Source organism: Dromaius novaehollandiae, unplaced genomic scaffold, assembly GCF_036370855.1.
Source record: "Dromaius novaehollandiae isolate bDroNov1 unplaced genomic scaffold, bDroNov1.hap1 HAP1_SCAFFOLD_31, whole genome shotgun sequence".
NCBI classification, from domain to species: Eukaryota; Metazoa; Chordata; class Aves; order Casuariiformes; family Dromaiidae; genus Dromaius; species Dromaius novaehollandiae.
This window is the reverse complement of record NW_026991289.1, coordinates 3,856,155-3,878,879: the sequence shown is the minus strand read 5'-3', so window position 1 is coordinate 3,878,879 and position 22,725 is coordinate 3,856,155. Positions and strand designations below refer to the sequence as shown.

The window sequence follows — 22,725 nt, the reverse complement described above, 5'->3', positions numbered from 1 at the left end:
TCACAAGGCCTTGTGGTGACCGTGCTAGGACCGACATCACAAGGCCTTGCTGCTCACCGGGGGCACCTCCAGCACCACGGCTTTGCCTCCAAGCCTCTGGTGCCAGCTTCTGAGCCCAGCACCGAGCTGCCATCTGTGCCGCAGCAGGGATTTTCCTCTCCCCACCTCTCTGCCTCCCAGACCGTGCAGATGCTGCCCTTCTTCAGGCCCTCTAGAGCACACAGCCAGCCACTGCAAGACCACTCCTCTTGCTTGGGCCACTAAGCCTCACCCATATGCCTCACCGTCCAGCCCTAGGCAGAGCTTCCTGCATTCCCGCTGCTTGCTCACAGAAAGGCCAACTGCCCCTCCGCACCTTCCCAGACGGGCCTTCCCAAAGAGGCTGCAGCCATCCACCGCAGCGCTCCAGGCATGCCACGCTGCAGGCCCGCAGCTGCACACAGACTGCAAAGTGCTCCTGTCTGGTCCCCAGGCTGCAGGCATTAGCGGACAGACCCCCGAGACAGGTGCCCGGCTCTGCAGATTTCCCACAAAAGGTGCCAGAGATTGATTTCTCCAGACTGCTGCTCTCTAAGCACTTCCCTATTGGCGTGCACGCACTGCGCTGGGCCCCTCCAGGCTTTCTTTGCTCCACATCACCCTGCACCTTTGCCTTGCCCTCCCACACCATCCCTTCCTCACTCTTCCGTGCATCCTCCTCTCCCCTCAGGGGCGCCGACTTTTGGGCTCTCCTCACCACCTTGGCCACCGGCTTGAGCCTCACGGCAGCACACGGGCACACTCTGCTTCCTGATGAAGCGTGACACCCCCCAGCCTTGGTGCCTCGCTGCTGGCTCGCCTTCGGGACGTCCAGCTGCTGGACCGCCAGGCCACCGGGGCAAGCAGGCCCTGCCCTCACCTGTGCACCTCTTCCTACTCACGGGGCTTGGGCTTTTCTTGCTTTTGCCCCCGGGGGCACGTGGGGACCATCTCTCCACGCCAGCCTTCATGCACAAAGAGGGGCCCACGCTCAGGAAACCAAAGCCCTGCTGCCAACACCAGCTGCACGCCCAGGGGCTGACCTGCTGGATCCAAGCACTGCTGCTCAAGCCCATTCCCCTCACTGGCAGCATGCAGGAAAAACCCCACCTGTCCTGCCAGGCCTAGAGCCATGTCATCACACTTGGTACTTTCCAGGCAGGATCCTTGTGTCAAGGAATAGCAAACTGAAACTGTCTAGAGGTAGCCGCTTAGCACAAGTTCTCTAAAACTTGCTTAGCATGAGTAGCTAAATTTGTTGAAGCCTTAGGCCGCACTTAGATAAAATAGTGAACTTTTACCTAGTTCAGTAAGAAAAGGGCCTCAGAGCTGGTTCAAACGCCACAGCACACAGGATTAGTCTCAGCTGCTGCCAGGGCATGGCTTTCTGCAGGTCGTACCCTCACTCCTGGGCTCTCTCCTCAGCCGGCCTGTCACCAGAGTTTGGCTCCGGAAAGGTGAGCAGGCCTGAAGTTACGCCCGGCTCCTCCCTTCACTGCACACACCATTGAGCGGTCTGGGAGGACCAATGATCTCAACTACCAAGGGTCTAGAAAAGACCTGTGCATTGCCACAGCCTCAGAATGCAGCAGGTCCTGCTGCTAGAGCCAACAGTGCCCTGGGGAAGTGTCCGTGGCTGCTTCCTGCATGTACAGGAGGCAAGGACACACTGGAAAGGTAGAGCAGGCCTTTGGCCCACAAGGAGATCTGAAGGAAGGAAGAGCAATGGTCAATGTGTTACAAGACAACCCTGAGAAGCTCAGAAAGAATGTTTGAAGTAGGTAGATTTGGATAACTTCTATCTTAGACAGAATTTGCTTAACATGAGTAGCCGCACACTTGCTTAGCATGAGTAGCTAAATTTGCTGAAGCCTTAGGCCGCGCTCCTAGTTCGGTAAGAAAGGGCCTCAGAGCTGGTGCAGGCAGGGAAGATAAGGGAGTTACAAGCAGTCTGCATTCCTGTGCCCCACTCTCCGAAAGGGAGGATGCCAAGGCTGAGAAATAAGGCCTGTTTGGGCACCAAGACCTTGGGAAGCAAAATGCTTCCTCTCACTGTTAAAACAGTGATGATTAAGGGGTCTGGATTATGTCTTCTTCCTCAGGGCCTTGGAAGATAACACCTACTGAGCCAGCTGGGGCAGTGTTAATTAATTGATCAGGACCTTGAGAAGCAGGGGTGGGACCCAGGGAAATGTGAAGAAATCATTAACCAATCAGTGTAAAAGAGGAAGGGAGTCACAAATATGGCAAATAAGAGGAAGGAAGTCACAAATATGGCAAATTTGATTGTATAAATGCTACCTGAAAAGTTGGGGGTGGGGGTGGGGGTGTGCTTGATTTGTGGAAAACCACCGAGCACCCAGGCTTGCGCAACTCTGAAATAAATAAATAAATAAATAAATGTCTCTCCTGAGTGTGTAATTATTGGCTTATTGCACACTGGGCAATGAATCCGCTTTTCGGACAACAGGTGGGTCCTCTTCACCCTGGGTGTAAGTTTTGGCGATGCGCGTGCAGTAATTACAACTCCAGCAGGGTCCGACCCTAGGTTCTCGCTGAAAAGCTTGGAGCCAAATCAAGGCAAATTAAATAAATAAATTGTAATGACACGCGTGCAGTGGTTACAGCTCGAGTTGGGTAGCTCTGAAGAGGGACCCTGAACAAAGAGATCCCCGGGCAATTATAGCTTTTTTCAAATTAAGTTTCCCACCCCCACATGGTAGTTCAGACCAATAGTAATTTTTTGGGTCTGGGGTCTCCTGCTCCTTATTGGATCTCATCGTTGTTCCTAGGCAGGCTGTTTCTTTTCTCCCTTATCCTTTCTGTTGCAGTTTCTGCCGACAGGTGTGTCTTCATTCCTGGGGTCCCACCATCATCTCTCAAGGTCCTGACAAAGAGGTGGTAACTCCAGCAATTAGCACTGTTTCAGCAGTGCACAGGAATGCAAATTGCTGGTAACTCCCTTATTGTTCCCGCCTGCACCAGCTCTGGGGCCCTTACCCACCGAACTAGGGAGTGAGGCCTAAGGCTTCAGCAAATTTAGCTACTCCTGCTAAGCAAATTATGCCAAAAATGGCAATAATTTACAGTCCAGGTCCCAAAGTCTCTGCCCGATCGTGGTCCAGCTCAGCGCAGGCTCGGCACGTCCTGGGTGGTTGCAGGGAGACCATCTCGGGGGTCGCAGCAGCCCAGTCCTGTTTCCGCCAGGGACAGATGGCTTGTTCGGGGTTATGGCCTGCCTGCACCCCATGCACCAAGAGATGTTTAAGGCAAAAGTTCATTCATCTGTCCGCCACACCTTCTCAGTGAATGTCAGGGAGATTAAAGCCCCCCTATAAGAACCAGGGTCTGTGATCCACAGACTTCCTCTGGTTGCTTAGAGGTGTTGCAGTTCTGTGACAGCTTGCACAACTCCATTTCCTCTTGTTTGGGACCCAGGCTTTGTGTATTTGTCTATATTTGGGCTGCAGAACCTCAGTTGTGGCATCAGGACTGAGTGCAGACTTCTCACGGTGAAACCTGTTCCCAAGAGCCAAGGACACTGTGTACGCAAAGGTCACACTTCAGAGCAGAGACGTGTTGGTGTAGAGAGCAGGTGGCAATGTAATGATATGAGGCATCCACAAAACAGCAAAGCCTGCAGTACCCAAGGCCGGAGAGAAACAGAGCTGGGCCATGCAGCCATGGCAGGAGAGGTGTTTGGTGCCTGAGCTGACTCTGCAGCACCTTGGGACTTGCAATGAAGGTATCTCCAGGTGACCGTATCTCCGGGAAGGACAAGGTGCCCCTGAGAAAGTCCCTGGGCCTGAACAGCCTGCGATCCAGCCGTGCTGTGGCAGCATCATTAGTATAGTCCCTGTTCATAGCATTGGGAATCAGAAAAGGTTTAGGGACAGGAGAAATTAGCAGCATTTGAGAGTGTAGGCCTGTGCATGGAGACCTTGGTGTGATGTGCCTTCCATCTTGGCAGCATGCTCAGGTGTAGACAGGATGGACTTTTCCTAAAGGCAGTGACTGGAATTCATTGTTTGGGAATGGGTAGGAAACCCGAGATGCTCTGGGGTGTTTGTCCAGCAACCACTCTAAAAGGATGTGGTTTTCCTGTAGGTCCCATGCTATCTGTACCTGTCAGAAACACGGTGGTTGTGCTGGACACCCCATGCATCTGACATGGCCCTGCAAGCTTATTGTCATTGCATGAAATCAAGTGTCTGCTCTGAATTACATGAGCTGATTGCAGCGTCTGGATTTGCGTAGGTATTGCCTTCATAGAGAGTGGAGCTCTTGTAGCAGTAGGCACCAAGGGTCATTTCAGATGGCCAAGGAGATTCCTCACTTGCCTGATGCTCTAGAAGGCTGTGGGCCTCATAGTTACTGCATCAGAAGAAGCAGGCAGTGGCAAATGTCTTGGACCATGTCTGGCACCTCAAATGTTGGAAGGTGTTTGTGTGTGAACACCTGACTCCCACCCTCCCTCTCCTTTGGTTACAACAGGAGCTTAGACAAGGAGCTGCCATGCAGACACCCATTTTGTGCGCACCAAAATTTGGGCAAGGGGAATCCCACCTCCAATGAGTTTGTAGAGTGCCTGGGAGGCAACTGAATCCCACTCCATCCCAGGGACTTCTCAGTGGGCATTGCATGTGTTGATTAATACCTCTAAATCAGTCCCTGAAGCATGAGGCAATGAACTCCCTTTTTGTTCCTGCCTAGGTGTCCTGTCTACTTATGAGATGGGAGCAGGGCCTTCTAGAGTGGGATATTTCCACCTCTCTAAGATAACCATCTTCTGATGAGACAAACTGCAATGCTGGACCTTCTCCACTGTTCAGAGAGAGGGACCATCGGTGATTATTTTTGTCTGCTTCAGCGGACATTTCCCAGGGGTGACCCTGCTGCCTTTCAGGAACTGTCAGTCCTGGAGCCCCAGGAACATCTCAGGAGTGCAGAGGGGACAGAGAAAGTCATGTCTTCAGCTGGGCCTCTGCTCCTGAGCTGGGGCTGGCTCCTGGGACTGCAGGTGCCCATGGCAACCTGGCAGGCACTGCAGAGAGACAGCTCTGTCCAGGAGCAGCTGCTCTTAATGGAGCAACAAGACTCAGAGCAGTGCCTGCAGGTGCTGGGATGAGAGGAGCAACTCAGAAGTTAAAGACGGTCAGCAAGAGGAGGACAGCTGAGAGCTCACTGTGGGGAGAAATCTTCACCGCCCTTGACACAGTAAGTCTTTGGCTGCAGGGCAATGCTGCTGTAGTTCCCGGAGGGCTCTTCTGAAGCTGGCACCTTCCACAGCTGATAGGGTCTGTGGTGCTTTAGAGCAGGGATTCCCAGCCACACCATCAGAGGGACAGGGCATCATGGGCACCTTTTCCCAGGGGCGGTGCAGGGTTGTGAAGCCAGGGAGTGCACCCGGGTCTGCATGGGCTGTAATTCAGAGCAGTGTCCCTGCGCCCCAGGGTGCTGTGTGCCCAAGGCAGTGACTCTGCCGCCTGCGAGAGTCAGCACTCAGCCTGCCCAGGAAACTTCCCACAACGCTGTGGGGAGAAGCTCTGGGTGGAAGGAGTGACCCCCAGCAGGGCAGGTTCCTTCTCCTGTTGAGAGGGTGCTGTGTGGGTCAGGGCTGCCCACAGCTCCAGCTCATCCACAGTGTTCTTCTGAGGGGCCTTTTCAAGGGGGCTGTCAAGGCAAGGATTGCCTTAAAGATCAGGATCTTTCCTGAACCTATGCTTTCATTTTCCTACTGTTTGCAGAGCACTGGCAGGGAAAAGACATAGGGTAGAGAAACAGCTCCCGGGAGGAAAAGCTCCAGGTAGTGGAGCAATCAGAGAATGAGGGGCAACTGAAGACAGAAATTCTGTGGGAGGGGGAAATTGGGAAATTCTCCATCGCTCCCTACAATGCAGACATTTTCCTCTAACTAAGCCCCCTGTGTCTCCTCTCCCCCCCCAGCAGAGCCTCTGCCCTCAAGGCCATGGGGTCCAGGCCATGAGCCCCTTCCTCGGCAGCCCGCTCTCCAGCAGAGGAGAAGGGCATCTCTCCTGCAATATGCCCATTTTCCACAGCATGACAGAGGGCTGAGAGCGACTGTCCGGCAGTGTCGCTGTCTGGGAGGTGGTGTGCACAGCTGGGTAAGGTGACAGCTTTCCTGCATGCCTGTCTGTTTCTCCCTCCTTGCTTTCCCTTGGTAGGAGGCTCACAGTATTACTTCTTGTTTCTTCACCTCTCTGCTGCTCTGGTTCTTGCTCTTGTGCTCTCTGGGGTTAAGGAGGGGGGTTCAGCTGCAGTTAAGGCCTTTGCCCTGTAGGTCCTGCATGGAGTTGTCTTCATGGCAGTGACATGTCCCAGTCCCCTTCCAGTCCCCCTTCTAGGCAATGCATTTCATCTGGTCGGGGAATGAGCTGACTCTCCCTTAAGGAGACCCCATTTCTAGCACTCTTGGCTGTCTTTGTGGGGTGTCCTGCCAGGCTGCAACCTGCCCTCCAGAAGACCGCAGCTCTCCCAGAGCATATTTGTGATAGCTGAGAGTGCTTGTGCTGGTCGTGTGAGTCAGAGACCTCGTCACACGTTCTGAAGAGCTCTCCATAGCACTCTCTCCGTATGTGGGCTCAGAGAAAATTTGGCAGTCTTCACTTTGAAACTGAACTCCTCTGCTCTCACCTCAGTGCAGTTTCTTTCTCAGAGTAACTTGTGAGTGCAATTCTCCTTTAGCTGGGAGAGGTGCAAGCACAGGGCAGTGAGGAGCGAGACTCACGGACAGACCAGATGCCCTGACTCTGCCCGCAGTCATGGTGAGCCCCTTTTTCTTCTTGGGATGCACAAGTGCTCATGTTGAGAGCAACTGTCATGCCAGAGATTTCTGTCATGCTTCCACGGTGTGATGGAGGCATCTAAAAACTAGAGAAATATATAAAACTATCCACTGCAGCCTATTTTCTGAAGAAAATGCATGTTAAAATGTTGAACAGCCTTTCCACAAAACAAGTGGATGTAATCTGTTGCAGAATATGTGCATCAGACCTAGTCACTTCCCCCTCCCACTGCAGTGTCTGGAGAAAGAGTGCAGATGGTAAACCAGTGTGAGGACAGGGTTCATCTCCTTGGGACAGAGGCATCTAGGAAGGATCGAGTCAGCCCCTGCCTTCACTTCACAGTTTCTCTCCCTGGCCAAAGTGGGAGCTGATGTGACTGATTCAGTACAGACACCTCTGTTCAAGCGGGCAAGGTTGGGGGAGATGAATCCCTCACGATGATCTTTTTTAGCTATAGCTGGCATGAGTGCTCTATTCATCTCAAAATGGTAAATAGAGAGTATTCCCACTGGGTCACTGGACCAAATCCCCTTCACTCCGTTCATGGTGCCCATCCCCAGGTATCTCCACCGAATACACAGGGCAGTTTGACAACTCCATTTACACACTCTGGCAGAATAGGAGTGACTCCCTTGGAGCCCATGGGCAGAGGCCCCTCCTCTATGTACCACACTCAGTCAGACCACACTCAGTCAGCCCAAACCGGAGGTCAGGAAAGGGAGCTGAACAAAGGGAGAAGAGAGAGGCGGTGTGGGGGGGATTGGAGGAGTGGAATGGGTTTTGCTCAGAGAAGTCTGTCCTAACTTGTCAAAGGAAGAAATGGCATTGACAGTGCCCCAAACAGAGAGCAAATGTCCAACGGCAGCTCCCTCAGTGAGTTCCTCCTCCTGGCATTTGCCGACACCCGGCAGCTGCAGCTCTTGCACTTCTCGCTCTTCCTGGGCATCTACCTGGCTGCCCTCCTGGGCAACGGCCTCATCATCACAGCTGTAGCCTGTGACCACCACCTCCACACCCCCATGTATTTCTTCCTCCTCAACCTCTCCCTCCTTGACCTTGGCTCCATCTCCACCACTGTCCCCAGATCCATGGCCAATTCCCTATGGGACACCAGGGCCATTTCCTACTCAGGATGTGTTACGCAGATATTTTTGATGGTCTTTTTTGCTTCAGCTGAGTATTGTCTTCTCACTGTTATGGGCTATGACCGCTACATTGCCATCTGCAGACCCCTGCACTATGGGACCCTCATGGGCACCAGAGCTTGTGTCAAAATGGCAGTAGCTGCCTGGGCCAGTGGCTTTCTCTATGCTGTACTTCACACTGCTAACACATTTTCAATACCACTCTGCCAAGGCAATGCCCTGGACCAGTTCTTCTGTGAAATTCCCCAGATCCTCAAGCTCTCCTGCTCACAATCCTACCTCAGGGAAGCTGGGCTTATTGTGGTTGGTATTTGTTTAGCCTTTGGGTGTTTCATTTTCATTGTGGTGTCCTACGTGCAGATCTTCACTGCTGTGCTGAGGATCCCCTCTGAGCAGGGCCGGCACAAAGCCTTTTCCATGTGCCTCCCACACCTGGCTGTCATCTCCCTGTTAATAAGCACCTCATTTTTTGCCTACCTGAAGCCCCTCTCTGTCTCGTCCCCAGCTCTGGATCTGGTGGTGGCTGTTCTGTACTCGATGCTGCCTCCAACAGTGAACCCCCTCATCTACAGCCTGAGGAACAAGGACCTCAGGGAAGCACTGAAGAAATTGGTTCAATTGGTACAAGTTCAGCAGCAATAAACTGCCCATCCCTCTTCAGAAGTGATTCCTAATTTATCTCAGACAAATCCTGTGCTTTGGGCATTCTTGTTAAAGAATAGTGAATTGAAACTGTCTAGAAATAGCTGCTTAGCACAACTTATACAAAACTTGCTTAGCATGAGTGGCTAGATTTGCTGAAGCCTTAGGCCGAGCGTGGGAAAAGTAATGAATCTTTATTTAGTTTAATAAAAAATAGTGCCTCAGAGCTCGTTCAGGCTGGGAAGATAAGGGAGCCACAGGCAGTCTGCGCACCTGTGTCACCGACTCCGAGAGGGAAGACGCCAAAATAATGGGGAAAAATAAGACCTTGGGAGACAACTGCCAGACCCAACAAAACCAGAGGTACGACCGTCATCAGAGACTGCAAAAAACAAGAATAAGGAGAAAAACAGCTTGCCTCAGAATGACGATGAGACCCAATGAGGAGCAGGAGACCCCAGACCAAAAAAGTACTATTGGTCTAACTATCGCGTGAGGGGTGGGAAATGTAAGTCGAAAAGACTATAATTACTGAGAATTTGTTTATGTTGGGGTCCCTCTTTGGAGGCACCCAGCTCGAGCTGTAATTATGGCACGTGCGTGATTAAAATTATCTGATTTGTTTTGATTTGATTCTGAACTTTTCTGCGGGAACCTAGGGTCGAGCCCTGTTATGGTGGGCGACAGGCCTAACTTCCATAACAGTTTGGCACCCCAGATGGGACCCTAGGCGACAACTGTCAGGCCTCTTGTCTCCAAACGATCATCTGGCGCCATCAGGTGAGTTCACCTGGGATCTTTGGCACCGAGAGGCACCGAGAAGGTGAGTTTTAAACTCCTGCCTAAATTCTAAATCCTGGTCTGGTAACAGTGCACTGAAGGGGGGGTACGCGGACTGGCCACCATAAGGCGTACCAGGGGGATGGGCGCGAGTCCCATCCCCAGGGTTAGAGTGGGTCTAAGTCCCAGCTCGGTCCGGCCAGAGGAGGGATGCACAGCCTGATCAGCGTAAGGCGCACTGCAAAACTTTGACACCAAAAATTAGAGTCACTGTGACTGGTGTGAGTTTAAACAGTACTGTGTGTTTGTGTGTGTGTGAGCGCATATAACTTGGGAACCGATCGGGGCACCTGTTGGCTGAAAAGCCGCCCGCTGCGAAGGGACAGCAGTCCTAGCAGTTAAAGACTCGGGTGGTGTGACTGCGGTTCCCAGGGAGCGAGCGAGCGAGAGAGAGAGAAAGGATGTGTGAAAGTGTGTGATCACACCAGCTACAGGGACTGGTATTACCGGTAAGGAAGTGCGCTGCCTGATTTGCTTAAGACGCACTTTCCAGAAACTCAGTATGGGAAATAATCTTGACATAGACAAGGGGATGCCCTTAGCTGAAATTTTGGAAAACTGGAGTAAAATCGATGGCACCAAAAATTTAGGGAGAAAAAGGTTAGTCCAATTATGTCAGGAGGATTGGCCATTCCTGACTAAGGAAGGTAATCTGGCAGAGCGATGGCCGCCCCAGGGGGCCTTCGGTTACCAGGAGCTAGCTTTCCTGCATCATCATTTGGAGGATAGGTTCCCCACTCAAATGGATTACTGGCATGTATGGGACAACTGGGCATTTGCTAGACGAAAAGAGGCGCCTGGGAAAGAGAGAATCTTTCCTCAGGATGCTGTAAGTACCGCAGCTGCTGAAACGCTTGTGGAAACTATTCCACCCTATGCGCCACCCCCTGCTTCAGCTTCCCTATACCCCCCCTCTTGCCTTCCGCCCCCGTCCTTCAAGCTCCTCTGGAAATCGTTCCTGTGCCAGGAGCAGCCCCACCCGGTCTGGAAGGGGTACCTCGGGTCGCCACTACACGAGTCTACCGACCCTGGAGACCCCAAGATTTAATTATATGGAGTCAACAGCTCCCCAGACTTAGGGATGATCCAGAGAGAGTGTTACAAATCATAAAGGGAATTATGCAGGCGTATGACCCTACCTGGGGAGATGTACAAACACTCCTTGAATCTGTGTTCACTCCAGATGAAAGGTGCTCAATTTTGGATGCAAACCACCATTGGGCAGCAGAGGGGGGAGTTGGGGCTGCTCCAACAGCCTGGCCAGCTGTGGACCCTGGGTGGAATCATAATGTAGATGCAGATTACAGGCAGTTGCAATTAGCCAGAGAGGGCTTAGAAGAAGCTATACCTTTGGCAGGACAAAAGTCTGCAAATTGGTCTAAAGTAAGGGAGTGTCAGCAACAGGCAGAGGAACACCCCTCGGCTTTCTTTGCTAGGCTAATTAAGCAAGTCAGAATGTATGGGGGAGGACTAGACCCAGAAGCTGAGGCTAACAGGCCATTAATGATTTCTACATTTGTAGACCAAGCAGCCCCGGACATTAAAAAGTATTTTTCCAAACATGTCCCTGACTGGCCAGGAAAGCAAATGGATGAAATATTACGTTTAGCCACATTTGTCTATAATAGTCGAGAGGAGGAGAGGGCAAAAGAAAAGAGACAGCAAAAAAAAGAAGACGTTAGTGTGTTAGCAGGTGTGTTAAGAGATGGATTTAGAGGACCCAGGGGGAGGGGACGTGAAAGAGCCAGGAGAGATAGATGGAGTCAAAGTGAACGTGCTGTACAGTCAGGAGTTAATGATGTTTGTTATTATTGTGGGGAACAAGGACACTGGCAGCGGGAGTGCCCAGTGAGGCCCCGTGTAGTTAGGAACAGAGGAACCGGCATGAGACAATCAAACACTAAGGAGGAGACCAGGCGATTCCCAGTCAATCCACAATGAGAGGAAACAGGAGACTCAGAAAATACTGTGGAAATTGGAGTAAATTTATGGGATGTAGATTTGGATTTTGAGGGTCACGTAATGGCAAATATAGAAGGTTTAGAAGTTCCCTTTCTAGTGGATACTGGAGCCACCCTTTCCCTTTTAAATTTTGAGCCTAAAGGATGCAAATCATCAGATAAAATAGTGATGCAAGGAGTGATGGGAAAAGGCGAACGAATGTTATCTAAGCCCTTATTACTCACTATTGAGGGTAAAACAGTGTGGGGACGTTTTATAATTTCCACAGACGCACCTATATGCCTTTTGGGGAGAGATCTCCTGCAAGCCTTGGATACTCAGATCTGCTTACAGCCGGAAGGGATAAAGCTAATAATTATGGGTTCATGTGTTCTGGCTAAGACACCAGAACCAGAGTCAACTAATCTGCAAATTCCAACAGGTTTAGAATCAGTTTCTAAAAAATTATGGAGCTCTTCAGGAATGGATGTGGGACTACTGAAATCAGCTAGTCCAGTCTTGATAAAAACAAAAGGGGGATTGCCTCCTGCAGTTAAACAATATCCTATCCCAAAGGAAGCAGAGAAGAGTATCCAAAAACAAATTGATCATTATCTGAAACTGGGTATCCTTAGAGTCTGTGAATCCCCATATAACACTCCAATTCTGCCAGTTAAAAAGAACAGGCAAGATGCTGATGGTGATCCAGAGTATCGCTTTGTACAAGATTTAAGGGCTATAAGCCAACATGTAGTTGCTCCACATCCAGTAGTCCCCGACCCATCAACCATTTTACTACAGATACCCCATTGGGCAACTTATTTTACTGTGATTGACCTAACCGCAGCCTTTTTTAGTATACCGATAGCTGAAGATAGCCAAGATCTCTTTGCTTTCACTTGGAAGGGACAACAATTAACTTGGACAAGGCTGCCACAGGGATTTACTGGGTCTCCGACTATTTTTTTGCGTATACTTAAAAATGACCTCTCAGATATCGAACTTCCAGGACATTCTGTATTAATACAATATGTAGATGATTTGTTATTAGCAAGTAAAGATTATGAGACACGTTTAAAAGATACTGTTTCTCTATGTAACGCTCTTGCAGAAAAAGGGCATCGGGCATCTCTGTCTAAACTCCAGCTGTGTCAAAGAGAGGTAAAATATTTGGGTTTTATCTTAAGAGAAGGACACAGGTTAGTTGATTCAGAACGAGTAAAGACAATTCTTGATATGCCTCGTCCTGTAACAAAAAAACAGCCTAGGGGATTTTTAGGAGCTGTAGGATTCTGCCGACCGTGGATTCCGGAGTTAGCAGAACATCATTCCTGTGAGCAGGTGATCGTCAGCTCAAGCAAGCCCCGGGAGGACCTTAAAGATGAACCTTTGGAGAACCCAGACTTAGTTCTGTTTACAGATGGATCATCCTATTATTTGGACGGAAGTTGTCACTCCGGCTATGCTGTCACTAACGTCTTTGAGGTGCTCGAGGCCAATCCTTTGTCTCCATCAGTAAGTGCTCAAGAAGCAGAATTAATAGCATTGAACCAAGCAGCAAAAATAGGTAAGAGCTTGCGGGTAAATATCTATACCGATTCTAAATATGCATTTGGAGTGTGTCATGCAACAGGGATGTTATGGAAAGAAAGAGGATTCTTTTTGTCATCAGGAAAGAAATTAGCTAATGGAGAAGAAATACATAATTTGCTGGAAGCAGTTCAGCTGCCCAAAGTAATTGCGGTAATACACTGCCCAGCCCATACTAAAGACACTACAGAAATTAGCAGAGGAAATGCTTTAGCCGACGCTGCTGTGAAGGCTGCAGCTCGACAACCTCTGAGAGAATGTATGGGGGCAGTTCCAAGGATGGACCAGAGTGAGTGGCCAAACTTAATAGACCCCAAAACTATGTATGAAAAAGACTGCTCAGTGGAAGAGAAAAAACAATGGGAACAGTAGGAAGCAAAACAAAATGATGATGGAATATGGACAATTGGGGAAAAACCAATTCTACCAAAAAAATATTTAACTACGATAGCTAGGTGGTTTCACGATAAAGCTCATGGGGGAGCCGAGGCAATAGCTAAGCAGGTACAGAAAGTATGGGCTGCTCCAGGAATTTATGCAGCTGCTAAAAGAATAACAAATAGCCGCCCGACCTGCCAGAAGTTTTCAAATAACAAGCCAAGCTCAGATTTCGGGGGGGCGACCATGGACTTAATTCCCTTTCCAGAAGTTGCAAATAGATTATGTGGATATGCCATCTGTCTATGGATACAAACACTTGTTAGTGATAGTAGATCAGTTATCAGGCTGGGTAGAAGCTTTCCCAACAAGAAGGGCTGACACAGGGGGAGTGGTAAAAGCCTTACTGAAAGAAATCATACCCAGGTATGGGGTCCCAGAAGCCATTGATTCAGACAGGGGTGCCCATTTTACAGCAAGCATAATCAATCAGTTATGTAAATCGTTAGGAATAAAAAGAAACCTACATACTCCTTATCACCCACGATCTTCAGGACAAGTAGAAAGAATGAATAGAACATTAAAAGAGAAAATAGCAAGAATATGCACACATGTTAGCCTAAAATGGCCAGAGGCATTAAACTTAGCTCTATGGGATGTTCAAAATTCTCCACGGCAACCCATAGGACTAACACCAGCAGAAATTCTTTTTGGGAGACATTTAGCGATACCAGGGACTTATATCCCTGCTAAGACGAGCCTATTAGACGGAGATGAACAAGTGACACAATATGTACTAGCCTTACAAGAATGGTTTAAGGCCTTGCAAAATCAGGCTCAGTGGTTTCAGCCGGTGACATCAGACATTCACGTAAAGCTCAATGGGATACACGACTTCCCCAGGGTAATCTGTTTGGACTCGCCTCACTAACACAAATCTCTCTCCCTTTACTGCACCGTGCAGGATGGCAGGCAGAAGTGCCGTGCTCATGTTGCTGTTTCAAACCCTGGCAATGCTACTTTCCCTAACCTGTGGTCAAAGAACCTTAGGGTGGCCATGGTCCCAGGCCCGGGTTAAGTATACCGGAAGTATGGGATTAAATTCTACTAAAAACTTAAACCTCTCAACCCTGGTCATGCACGGAACTGAAGTATACTCAGAAAATGAATGGAGCTGGGATAATACTAACCAACTTCCCCAACTCCTGGGAGGGACAGGAAAGGAAATAAAGATAGGGTGTCGAGTGATTAACGGGTCCACCCACGAGAAGGCGACTCAAATCTCTCTCACTAAAATCAAATCAAATGAAAAAGAAAGGAAAATTTGTGCCACTGAAAACCTGGATTGTTGGTACAATTTTACCTTAGAACAACCTGTTTTAATAGTTTGTCTGTGGGCTCACCACAATGTGGGACTATCATTTAAATTTAAAATAGGCATTATTGAGCCCAGCACAGCAATACCTACCCCGACTACAATTATTTCCACCAACAGAAATAACTCTGTTACCATGAAGAGTAAGAAAACCTTATCCCCACAAATCTTTGAAATTGGACCGTATGTGATTAGAAATACAGGCCAACAACAAGTGTTATTTAATCCATCATGGTCTCTCAAACGAGTAGAGCTATTAATGCAAATTAATATCTCTACAATCAAACCGACCTGTTCACCATTCTTAGGTACGTCCTATGTGGGATGGACGGCGTGGTTACATAGGCGAACTCTCACCTCTCCAAAACGAACAAGGAGAGATGTGACCGGTATCATAGGAACAGGATTGGGAGTCCTAAACAGTATAGATGCTGAAGTACTCGTAAATAAACTGAACACAACAACAAGTGACTTATACAGATTAAAACATCCATTGAGGTCTTCTTTATTAGCATTAGGAACTAACCAATGGCTTTCATCCGAGATATTACCTCAGTGGGAAAAAATGAATGAAAAAGATCACCAATTGATAATAGATGCACTTGGGGAAACTCTGAACTTCTCTGCGGGAACCTAGGGTCGAGCCCTGTTATGGTGGCCGACAGGCCTAACTTCCATAACATCCTGATTAAACTGATCATTTCTAAAGGCATCTTTTCATCAGATGATCTGGACATATGCACTTTCCATAGTTTCCCAATTTTCCTCCTCCCCTTGCTCTTTATCATTCAGATAGCTCTCAACTCTCCAGTTGCTGCCCTGAGCTTCTGGGAGTCTGAAGCTTGCCTCGTCTTTCAGCAGGCTCATTGTCTCTTAAACAAACTCCTTCACTGTGTGTCTATCCAGCCTTTCCTATCTATTTGTCCAGAACATTTCCTTGTAGACTCTAGACATCAGTACAGGCAACGTGGAGTTGACATAAAGTTGAGGACTGTATTTTATTTCTTATGAAACTGGATAATGTTTATTTTCGTTTGATTGCAATTAAGACAAATCCTTCTGTGTCTGCTTGCAGCTAGTTCTCTAAGGAAAGCAGATGGGAACTGGTGCACAGGAGCTGTAGCATTCAGCTACAGCCTTGAGTGGAAAAAGGTTAGATTTTAACCAGAGTGATCTAAGTCCCCAGTGGCTGATGAGAGAACTGGCAGGGCTGGGGAGCTGGGAGAGAAGGTTGTCCATACATGTCTCCTATCAAAAATACTGCTTGTCCTACATGTCCAGACTTCATCTGGAGACCCAGTGGGTCAGTGTGAATTGGAGAATGTGGGTATCGCTTATTCTGAAAACTGGAGAATAAAGAAAGCTTCAGAAGCAGACATCTGTCTTTTTCAGGTGTTCATTGAAATCTGCCTAATTTCAATACTCTCCTGAAAGTTTCGCAATTAGCCACACAAGAATTGACAAAATGAGGAAAATTATGGAAAGATGCATGGTTCCTTAGGTGTTTTTGCTTTTTAATGACCCCTCAGCTGTATTTGGTGCTCAGCCTGCAAACCGCAGATGCTGAGAGGAGATGGAACAAACCTCTCAAGAAGTTAAATACAGAAGAAAATTCCAAGTTTCTTGGAGCGTTAACAGGTCTCACTGAGGGTCATTAACAACAAAGTCTCCCCAGGGGCTGATTAGAGCACAAAGTTGGAGGCCCTGATTGCAGGTAGGCAAAGGCAATGTGCAGGTGGCTCTGAGGCCAAGTCAACCTGGATGTGTGTTATCAAGCAGAGCAGCCAGGCACTGACACCCAGCCCCGGGGTAGGGTGATCCTTTCCATCATGAATTGCTCAGGGCTCTTCCTGGGGGCAGTGTGCGGGTGGGGGTGCGCAATGCTGAGTGCAGGACCATGATACGGCACCTCCTGTGCTTGCAAGGGACAAGGAGGCAGCAAGGCCACAGTGCTTTGAGGTATGGCATCTTGTGGGCCTCAGTGGCAGAGGCACCCAGCTATCGCCAAGAGGACAAAGACCTAGTTCTGTTAGAAGCTTTCAACCCTGGCAGTGCCTTTGGCCATCTTCACCTCAGGCTGTCCTATGCTTTCCCATGTCTGCGCCTGTTTCCTTGCAGAATGTAGACACCCAGCCTGCTTCCCCACCTTGTTCTCACCCCGGGTTCTCCCGACATCTCCTGATGTCTTCCTGTCCTCACTTGCTTTTCCTTAAAACACAAAGCCAGGGGCTGAACTCAGACTCCCTCTGGGTGTCCTGTTGCACCACAGCACTGCCCTACGAGTCACATTTTCTTTTCCTATAGTCACATCTAAACCCCACAAGCTGCTCTTTGTGGCTCTTTCCCCTTCTTATGCTGTTTCCCACTACCAAGAAAAGCTCCATCATCTCTGAAACCACCCTTCAAACAGTCACAGGCTCCTACTCTACTGCCCTTTGCCTCCACGTCAGCAAGCTAAAGAAGCCCAGGTCCCTGAACCTCTACTCATGGACTGGGTCATTCCTGCCTAGGCATAGGACTTGACACTTCTCTCGTAAATCTTCATAGGGTATCTGTTGTCCGAATCACCCGAGTTCCTCAAGATCCTTCTGGACAAAAGCTCCTCTGTGTCAAAACAAAAAAGCACCCCCCCCCCACACCAAAATAAAAAACAAGAAATCCCCAGCACCAAAGAGTTAAGGGTAATCAGGAGTGGGCTGACGGTAGGGGAAGGGATTAGGATGGTAAGAGAGACACACTTAGAAGGGGGAAAAGAAAAAAACAAGGAAATTAAAAGCGAAGCAAAGCATTGGTCATGGCTGTCTTGGGGATTCCTGCCAAGAAGCCCTGCATCTGAACAATTCTGCCTGGAGGAGCACAAGAAAGCTGGCCTACTTCCACCGTCACAGGGAACCTGCCTCCTTTCCCTGACATCAACAAGAGAAGATCGAGAGTGGGATGAATCACGGACTCCTTCAGGGTGGAAGGGACCTCAGGAGGTCTCTAGCCCAGTCTCCTTGCTCACAGCAGGGTCAGCTCTGGGGTCACACCAGGTTGCTCCGGCCTTCATCCAGTCTGGTCTTGGAAACCTCCAGGGGAGGAGACCGCACCACCTCTCTGGGCAACCATTTCCAATGTTTGACCATCCTTGCAGTGGAAACCTTTTCCTTATGTCCTGCACGAATGTCTCTTCTCTCAACTTATGCCCATTGTCTCTTGTCCTCCCCCCATGCACCCTGGTGAAGAGCCTGGCACCATCTTCTTGATGACTTCCTTGTAGCCATTGGAAGGCTGCCCTGGGATCCCTCCAAAGCCATCTCTTCTGCAAGTAATCAGTAATGAGACCTGCGGAGAAAGCAAGAAGAGATCCCATGGATCCCCAGAAATTGCCCCTTGGCTGGAAGGGCTGTCTCAAATCCTGATGCCCTGTGTGCCATGAGGGCTATCAGGAAAAGACCCTCCGTCCCCCAGGTGCTGCTGGTTGTGGAAGAACGCCCTTGCCAGAGTGGGGGCAAAATCCACCTGTATTTGGAGATGTTTACCGGTGGGCCTCCTTGCCTGTATTGCCCCTCCTTTGATTCATTTCTACTTTCTTCCTCCCATTCTCCCACAGAAATTTATTTGACTCTGGGGTGTGTGTCATGAGCCCATGTCATGAATAATCCAAGGAGGTCGTATCCAGCCCCATGGCTCAGGGACTGGGATTCTTGGCACCTCAGGAGGGACACGGCCACTTGTGTTAAAGAATAGCAAACTGAAACTGTCTAGAGGTAGCCGCTTAGCACAACTTCTCTAAAACTTGCTTAGCATGAGGAGCTAAATTTGCTGAAGCCTTAGGCCGCACCTAGATAAAATAATGAACTTTTACTTAGTCCAGTAAGAAAAGGGCCTCAGAGCTGGTTCCAGCTGGGAAGATAAGGGAGTTACAAGCAGTCTGCATTCCTGCGTCTCACACTCCGAAAGGGAGGGTGTCAAGGCTTTGAAATAAGACCAGTGCAGGGCATTAGGACCTTGAGGGACAAAGCCTTAGCTCACTGCTGGGGCAGTGTTCATTGTTATGACTTAGAATCACCTCCTCCTCAGGACTTTGAGAGACAACAGTAAGACCCAACAAAAAGAAAGGTACAACCGTCAGCAGAGACCGCAAAAAATAAAGAGGAGGAGAAAAACAGCTTACCTTAGAACAACGATGAGATCCAATGAGAAGCAGGAGACCCCAGACCTAAAAATTACTATTGGTCTAACTACCGCATGAAGGGTGGGAAATTTAAGTTGAAAAAACTATAATTGCCCAGGATTTTTATTTGTTGGGGTCCCTCTTCGGAGGCACCCAGCTCAAGCTGTAATTATTGCACGCGTGTAACTAAAATTTAATTATTTAATTTGCTTTGATTTGGCTCTGAATTTTACTTGCGGGAACCTAGGGTTGGGCCCTGTTATGGTGGCCGACAAGCCTAATTTCCATAACAGTATAGTCAGAAAACAGCATTGTTGTCGTAATAGACACACCGAAAAACAACGTTCCTGTGCTACGAGACGCACCAAAAAAACAGCGTTCTTGTTCAGAGGCCCACCACAGAAACAGCGTTCTTGTTCGAAGAGAGCCACCAGGACAAGTGCTGAAAAAATCCAGCAAATTCTCTATTTCCCAGGCAACTGGCAGATGGAAACCCTGCCTCGCGCACCGATAAAACAGATGAGTTTTACCCCAGCTCAGAGCTGGGACCACGGCAGGAGCAGGCTCCGAGTGCTCCTCTTCTCTGGGGGCTTCCTGCCACCTTCACAGCTTTTTGCAGCACGTCGGAGCCAGGGAGCAGATCCAAGGCGTGGCGAGACAAAATCCTGAGCCCCCCGACCTGCCCCCGGGTGCCCACCTGCACCCCGCAGCGCCCAAGCACCCAAACGGGGCGGGTTTAGCCTCGAGCGAGGCGTCGGGTGCTGCTGCTCCCGGGCCGCGGGAGCCGAGGGGGCTTGGCGACATCCCGGGAGCTGCAGTGAGGAGACGGAGCGCTTAAATGGCGGCATTGCTTCCTGCAAAGACAAGAGAGGAAAAAATCAATAAAGGCAGAGGTGTGGGGGACGGGGGGTACCCCCGCACCCCCATGCGCGCCCTGTCCTGCAGGTCCCAGCCCCACATCGCCGTCCCCCATGGGAGCTGCGCTGCGGGGCTAAATCCCCCCTCCCAGAGCCAGGGGAGCAGGCAGAAGCCCCCAGGAACCCAGCCGCAGCGCCCGGCCGGCCGGCAGCCCCATGGCGGGTGCCAACCTGGTATCACGCTGGGCCGGGGCCCCCCGCCCCGCTCCCAGCACCAGCTCTGACCCATTCCGGAGCTGCTGGATGCCCCGTCATGGCCTGTGAGAGAGGAGCGGCAGTGAGCCCTGGCCCCGTGCCAGTGGCACTGCAGGTCCCGCACCAGCCGCGGGCAAAGCCGGGCCAGGGCAGAGCCCGCTGGGCCAGAACCCGGCCCTGGAGCCGCCTCACAGGCGCCAGGAGCAGAGGGCAGCGCCCGGGCGCCTCAGCCTCCAGCAGCGGGATGCCAACCCTTTCCCTGCCCTGCAGCCGGGGAAAAGCTGTGGGGCACGGAATAGGGGAGATGGGGGCAGGCGGGGGACGGGATGCGCCAGCCCCGCGGCCACCAGAAACCAGAGAGCAAATGCTGCCCCGCTGCCAGGCGCGGCCTGGGACAGAGCGGCCCCGGCACTCACCTTTGGCGATCGCGTACCCCTGCTCCTTCCTCCCTGCGGGAAGAAAGAGGCATCAGGCCACGCGGCCCCTCGCAGCCCGGCTCTGCTCCGGTCCCGGGGCGCCAGCTCGGGCCCCTTCTCCTTCCGGCCTCCCTCCCCCCGCCTCCACAGCCCTGGCGCTTTACCCCATCTGCTCTTCCAGACCACAAAGCTGGTGATCACCGCGATGACGACAACCACAGCGACGACCGCCCCAAGGACAACGGGCAGCAGGGAGCTCGGTGGCTCTGGAAGAGAGCGGGGCCGGGAGCGGGGGCCGGGAGCTGCCCCCAGCGGGCACTCCATGAGCTCCGGCCGCCCGCACTCACCCCAGGAGAAGAGGCCGGGCTCCGGCAGGCTGGCGTGCTCCACGCGGCACTGGTACTCGTGCTTCTCTGCGGGGAGGGCCTCAAAGCTGGCCCAGGCGGGGAGGTGCCATCACTGTTGGGTGTGACACTGTCCCGCTTGGTCTCCTGGGCTTGGACGCGGCCCTTTTTCAGCCAGCTGATGCTGATGGGCTGTGGGTAGAAGCCGTGAGCCCGGCACGACAGGGTCACGAAGCCGTGGCTCTCCTTGGCCGACACTCTCACCGCAGGGCGCTCTGGGGAGACAGCGTGAGGGAGGGAGGTCAGGCAGCTCGCGCCCAGGCCCGGATGCACACGCCGCACTGTGCCGCCAGCAGCGCCCTCGGGCGCCTGGGCCCAGCGCCGAGCCCGGGGCCCGTCCCCGTGTCCGGGGGGTCCCGCCTCGCCCTGTCCAGTGCGGCCCTCCCGTGCTCCACGTATCTCCGCAGCGCCTCGATGCAGCTGTTCTCCAGGTAGTGCTTCCAGCGCTCAGGCTCATTCTCAGCCTCCCACTTCCTCTTCGTGATTAGCGCAGCAGCATCCGCTGTGACGAATGTCAGCGTGTCCTTGTCAAAGGCGATGAAGTCCTTCCCGTCGTAGCCAAGCTGCATAAACCCCCGGGTCCCGCCATCCTCCAGGAGGTCACAGCCGTACGTGCGCTGCACTGTGTGATACCCTGAGACACAAGCAGGGAGATGGGGGCTCAGGGGCAGCAGAGGGGCTCGGACCCAGCACCCAGCGCAGGGCCGGGGGCACCCCAGCCCCGCAGCCCCCAGCACTGATGGCGAGTGGCTGCCGCCGGGAGCCCCGGCCTGGCCCCTGGAGCCCCAGCCCGTGCTCACCCCCGCTCTGGTTGTAGCGCTTCTGCAGCGTGTCCAGGTACACACGGAAAGTCTCCTGACAGTCCTGATTGATCCGGGTCTCCTCGTCCCAGTGGTCCTGACCCTCCTGCTCCATCCAGGCCCCGCCCGGCACCGCCCTCTGCGTCTCGCTGTCGTAGCGAGTGATGAGCTCTCCATCCACGTAGCCCACGGAGATGAAGGCAGGCAGCCCCGGGCTGGGCTCCGTCACGGTGGTGTTGAAGTAGCGCAGGGAGTGGGGGCCTGCAGGGACATGGGGTGCGGTGAGGGGCCGGGGGGGGCACATTGGGGGGCATCCGGGGGATCAAGATATCCCGGGGGGACACGACGGGCAGGTCGGGGGGGCAGCATGTCCCAGGGTTCAGGTCGGGGGGGCAGCACGTCCTGGGGGGGCAGGTTGGGGGGCTCCGGGGGGGCAGCACAGCCCGAGGGGGTCCAGGGGGGCAGCACGTCCCGGGGGGCAGGTCGGGGGGGCAGCATCTCCCGGGGACGGTTGCAGGCCGGTCCGTGGGGCCGCTGACGGGGAGCCCGGCGGCGGGGGAGGGCAGAGGGGGGCTGGGGTCCCCGCCCGCACTCACCACTCGCCGCCGCCCCACCGCCCCCCAGCAGCAGCGCCAGCGCCAGCAGCAGCCCCGGCCCCATCACCCGCCCCGCTACCGCCTCCTCGCTGCCATCGCCATCGCCCTCACACAGCACCGAAGCCCACGGGGGCCACGCCCCCACACCGCCATTGGCTCCGCTGCGATGCACCGCCATTGGCTGCGCTCTGTCCCACCCGCCAATAGCGGCTCGAGTCGACCCAGGCGTCACCAGGCGCTGGGCAGATCCCGGTGCGGCAGGTTGGGAGAAGTGAAAGCGAGGGCGCGCGCGGAGGGCACTGCGCAGGGCCGATCTGCGGCTCCCGCCCCGCCTTGTCGCACAGCCATTGGCCCCGCCGGCGGCCGCCCGCCAATGGCGCGGCGCGGCAGTGGTGACGCCACCGGGCGCCGGGCAGATCTCTGCGGAGCGCGTGATGGGCGGGAGCGCGGAGGCCATGTGGGAGGATGAGGACGATGTGGGGATGGAGATGATGTGGGGACGGGGA

At 52.3% G+C, this 22,725-nt stretch overlaps 2 protein-coding genes and 1 pseudogene across 2 annotated transcripts in view; 1 reads left to right on the top strand and 2 right to left on the bottom strand.

Annotated features, from left to right (window-relative positions):
- LOC135325597 (class I histocompatibility antigen, F10 alpha chain-like) overlaps window positions 1-22,283 on the bottom strand; it is a gene marked incomplete at its 3' end in the record, with an annotated part of 31,397 nt that extends 9,114 nt beyond the window's left edge. Inside the window, exon 1 of the mRNA XM_064503696.1 lies at window positions 22,220-22,283. Coding sequence (XP_064359766.1) covers window positions 22,220-22,283 — 64 coding nt within the window. The remainder of the gene's footprint in view (window positions 1-22,219) is intronic.
- LOC135325533 (olfactory receptor 14A16-like) lies at window positions 7,676-8,611 on the top strand. The gene has a single exon (XM_064503654.1). It carries the CDS (start codon window positions 7,676-7,678, stop codon window positions 8,609-8,611), a length of 936 nt encoding a protein of 311 aa, XP_064359724.1.
- LOC135325532 (class I histocompatibility antigen, F10 alpha chain-like) lies at window positions 20,430-21,927 on the bottom strand (annotated as a pseudogene).
- Window positions 22,284-22,725: the final 442 nt, after the last annotated feature.

What these genes read in the sequence shown, in the direction of transcription:
- LOC135325533 (XM_064503654.1), top strand. Translation starts at nt 7,676, where the DNA reads ATGTCCAACGGCAGCTCCCTCAGTGAGTTCCTCCTCCTGGCATTTGCC.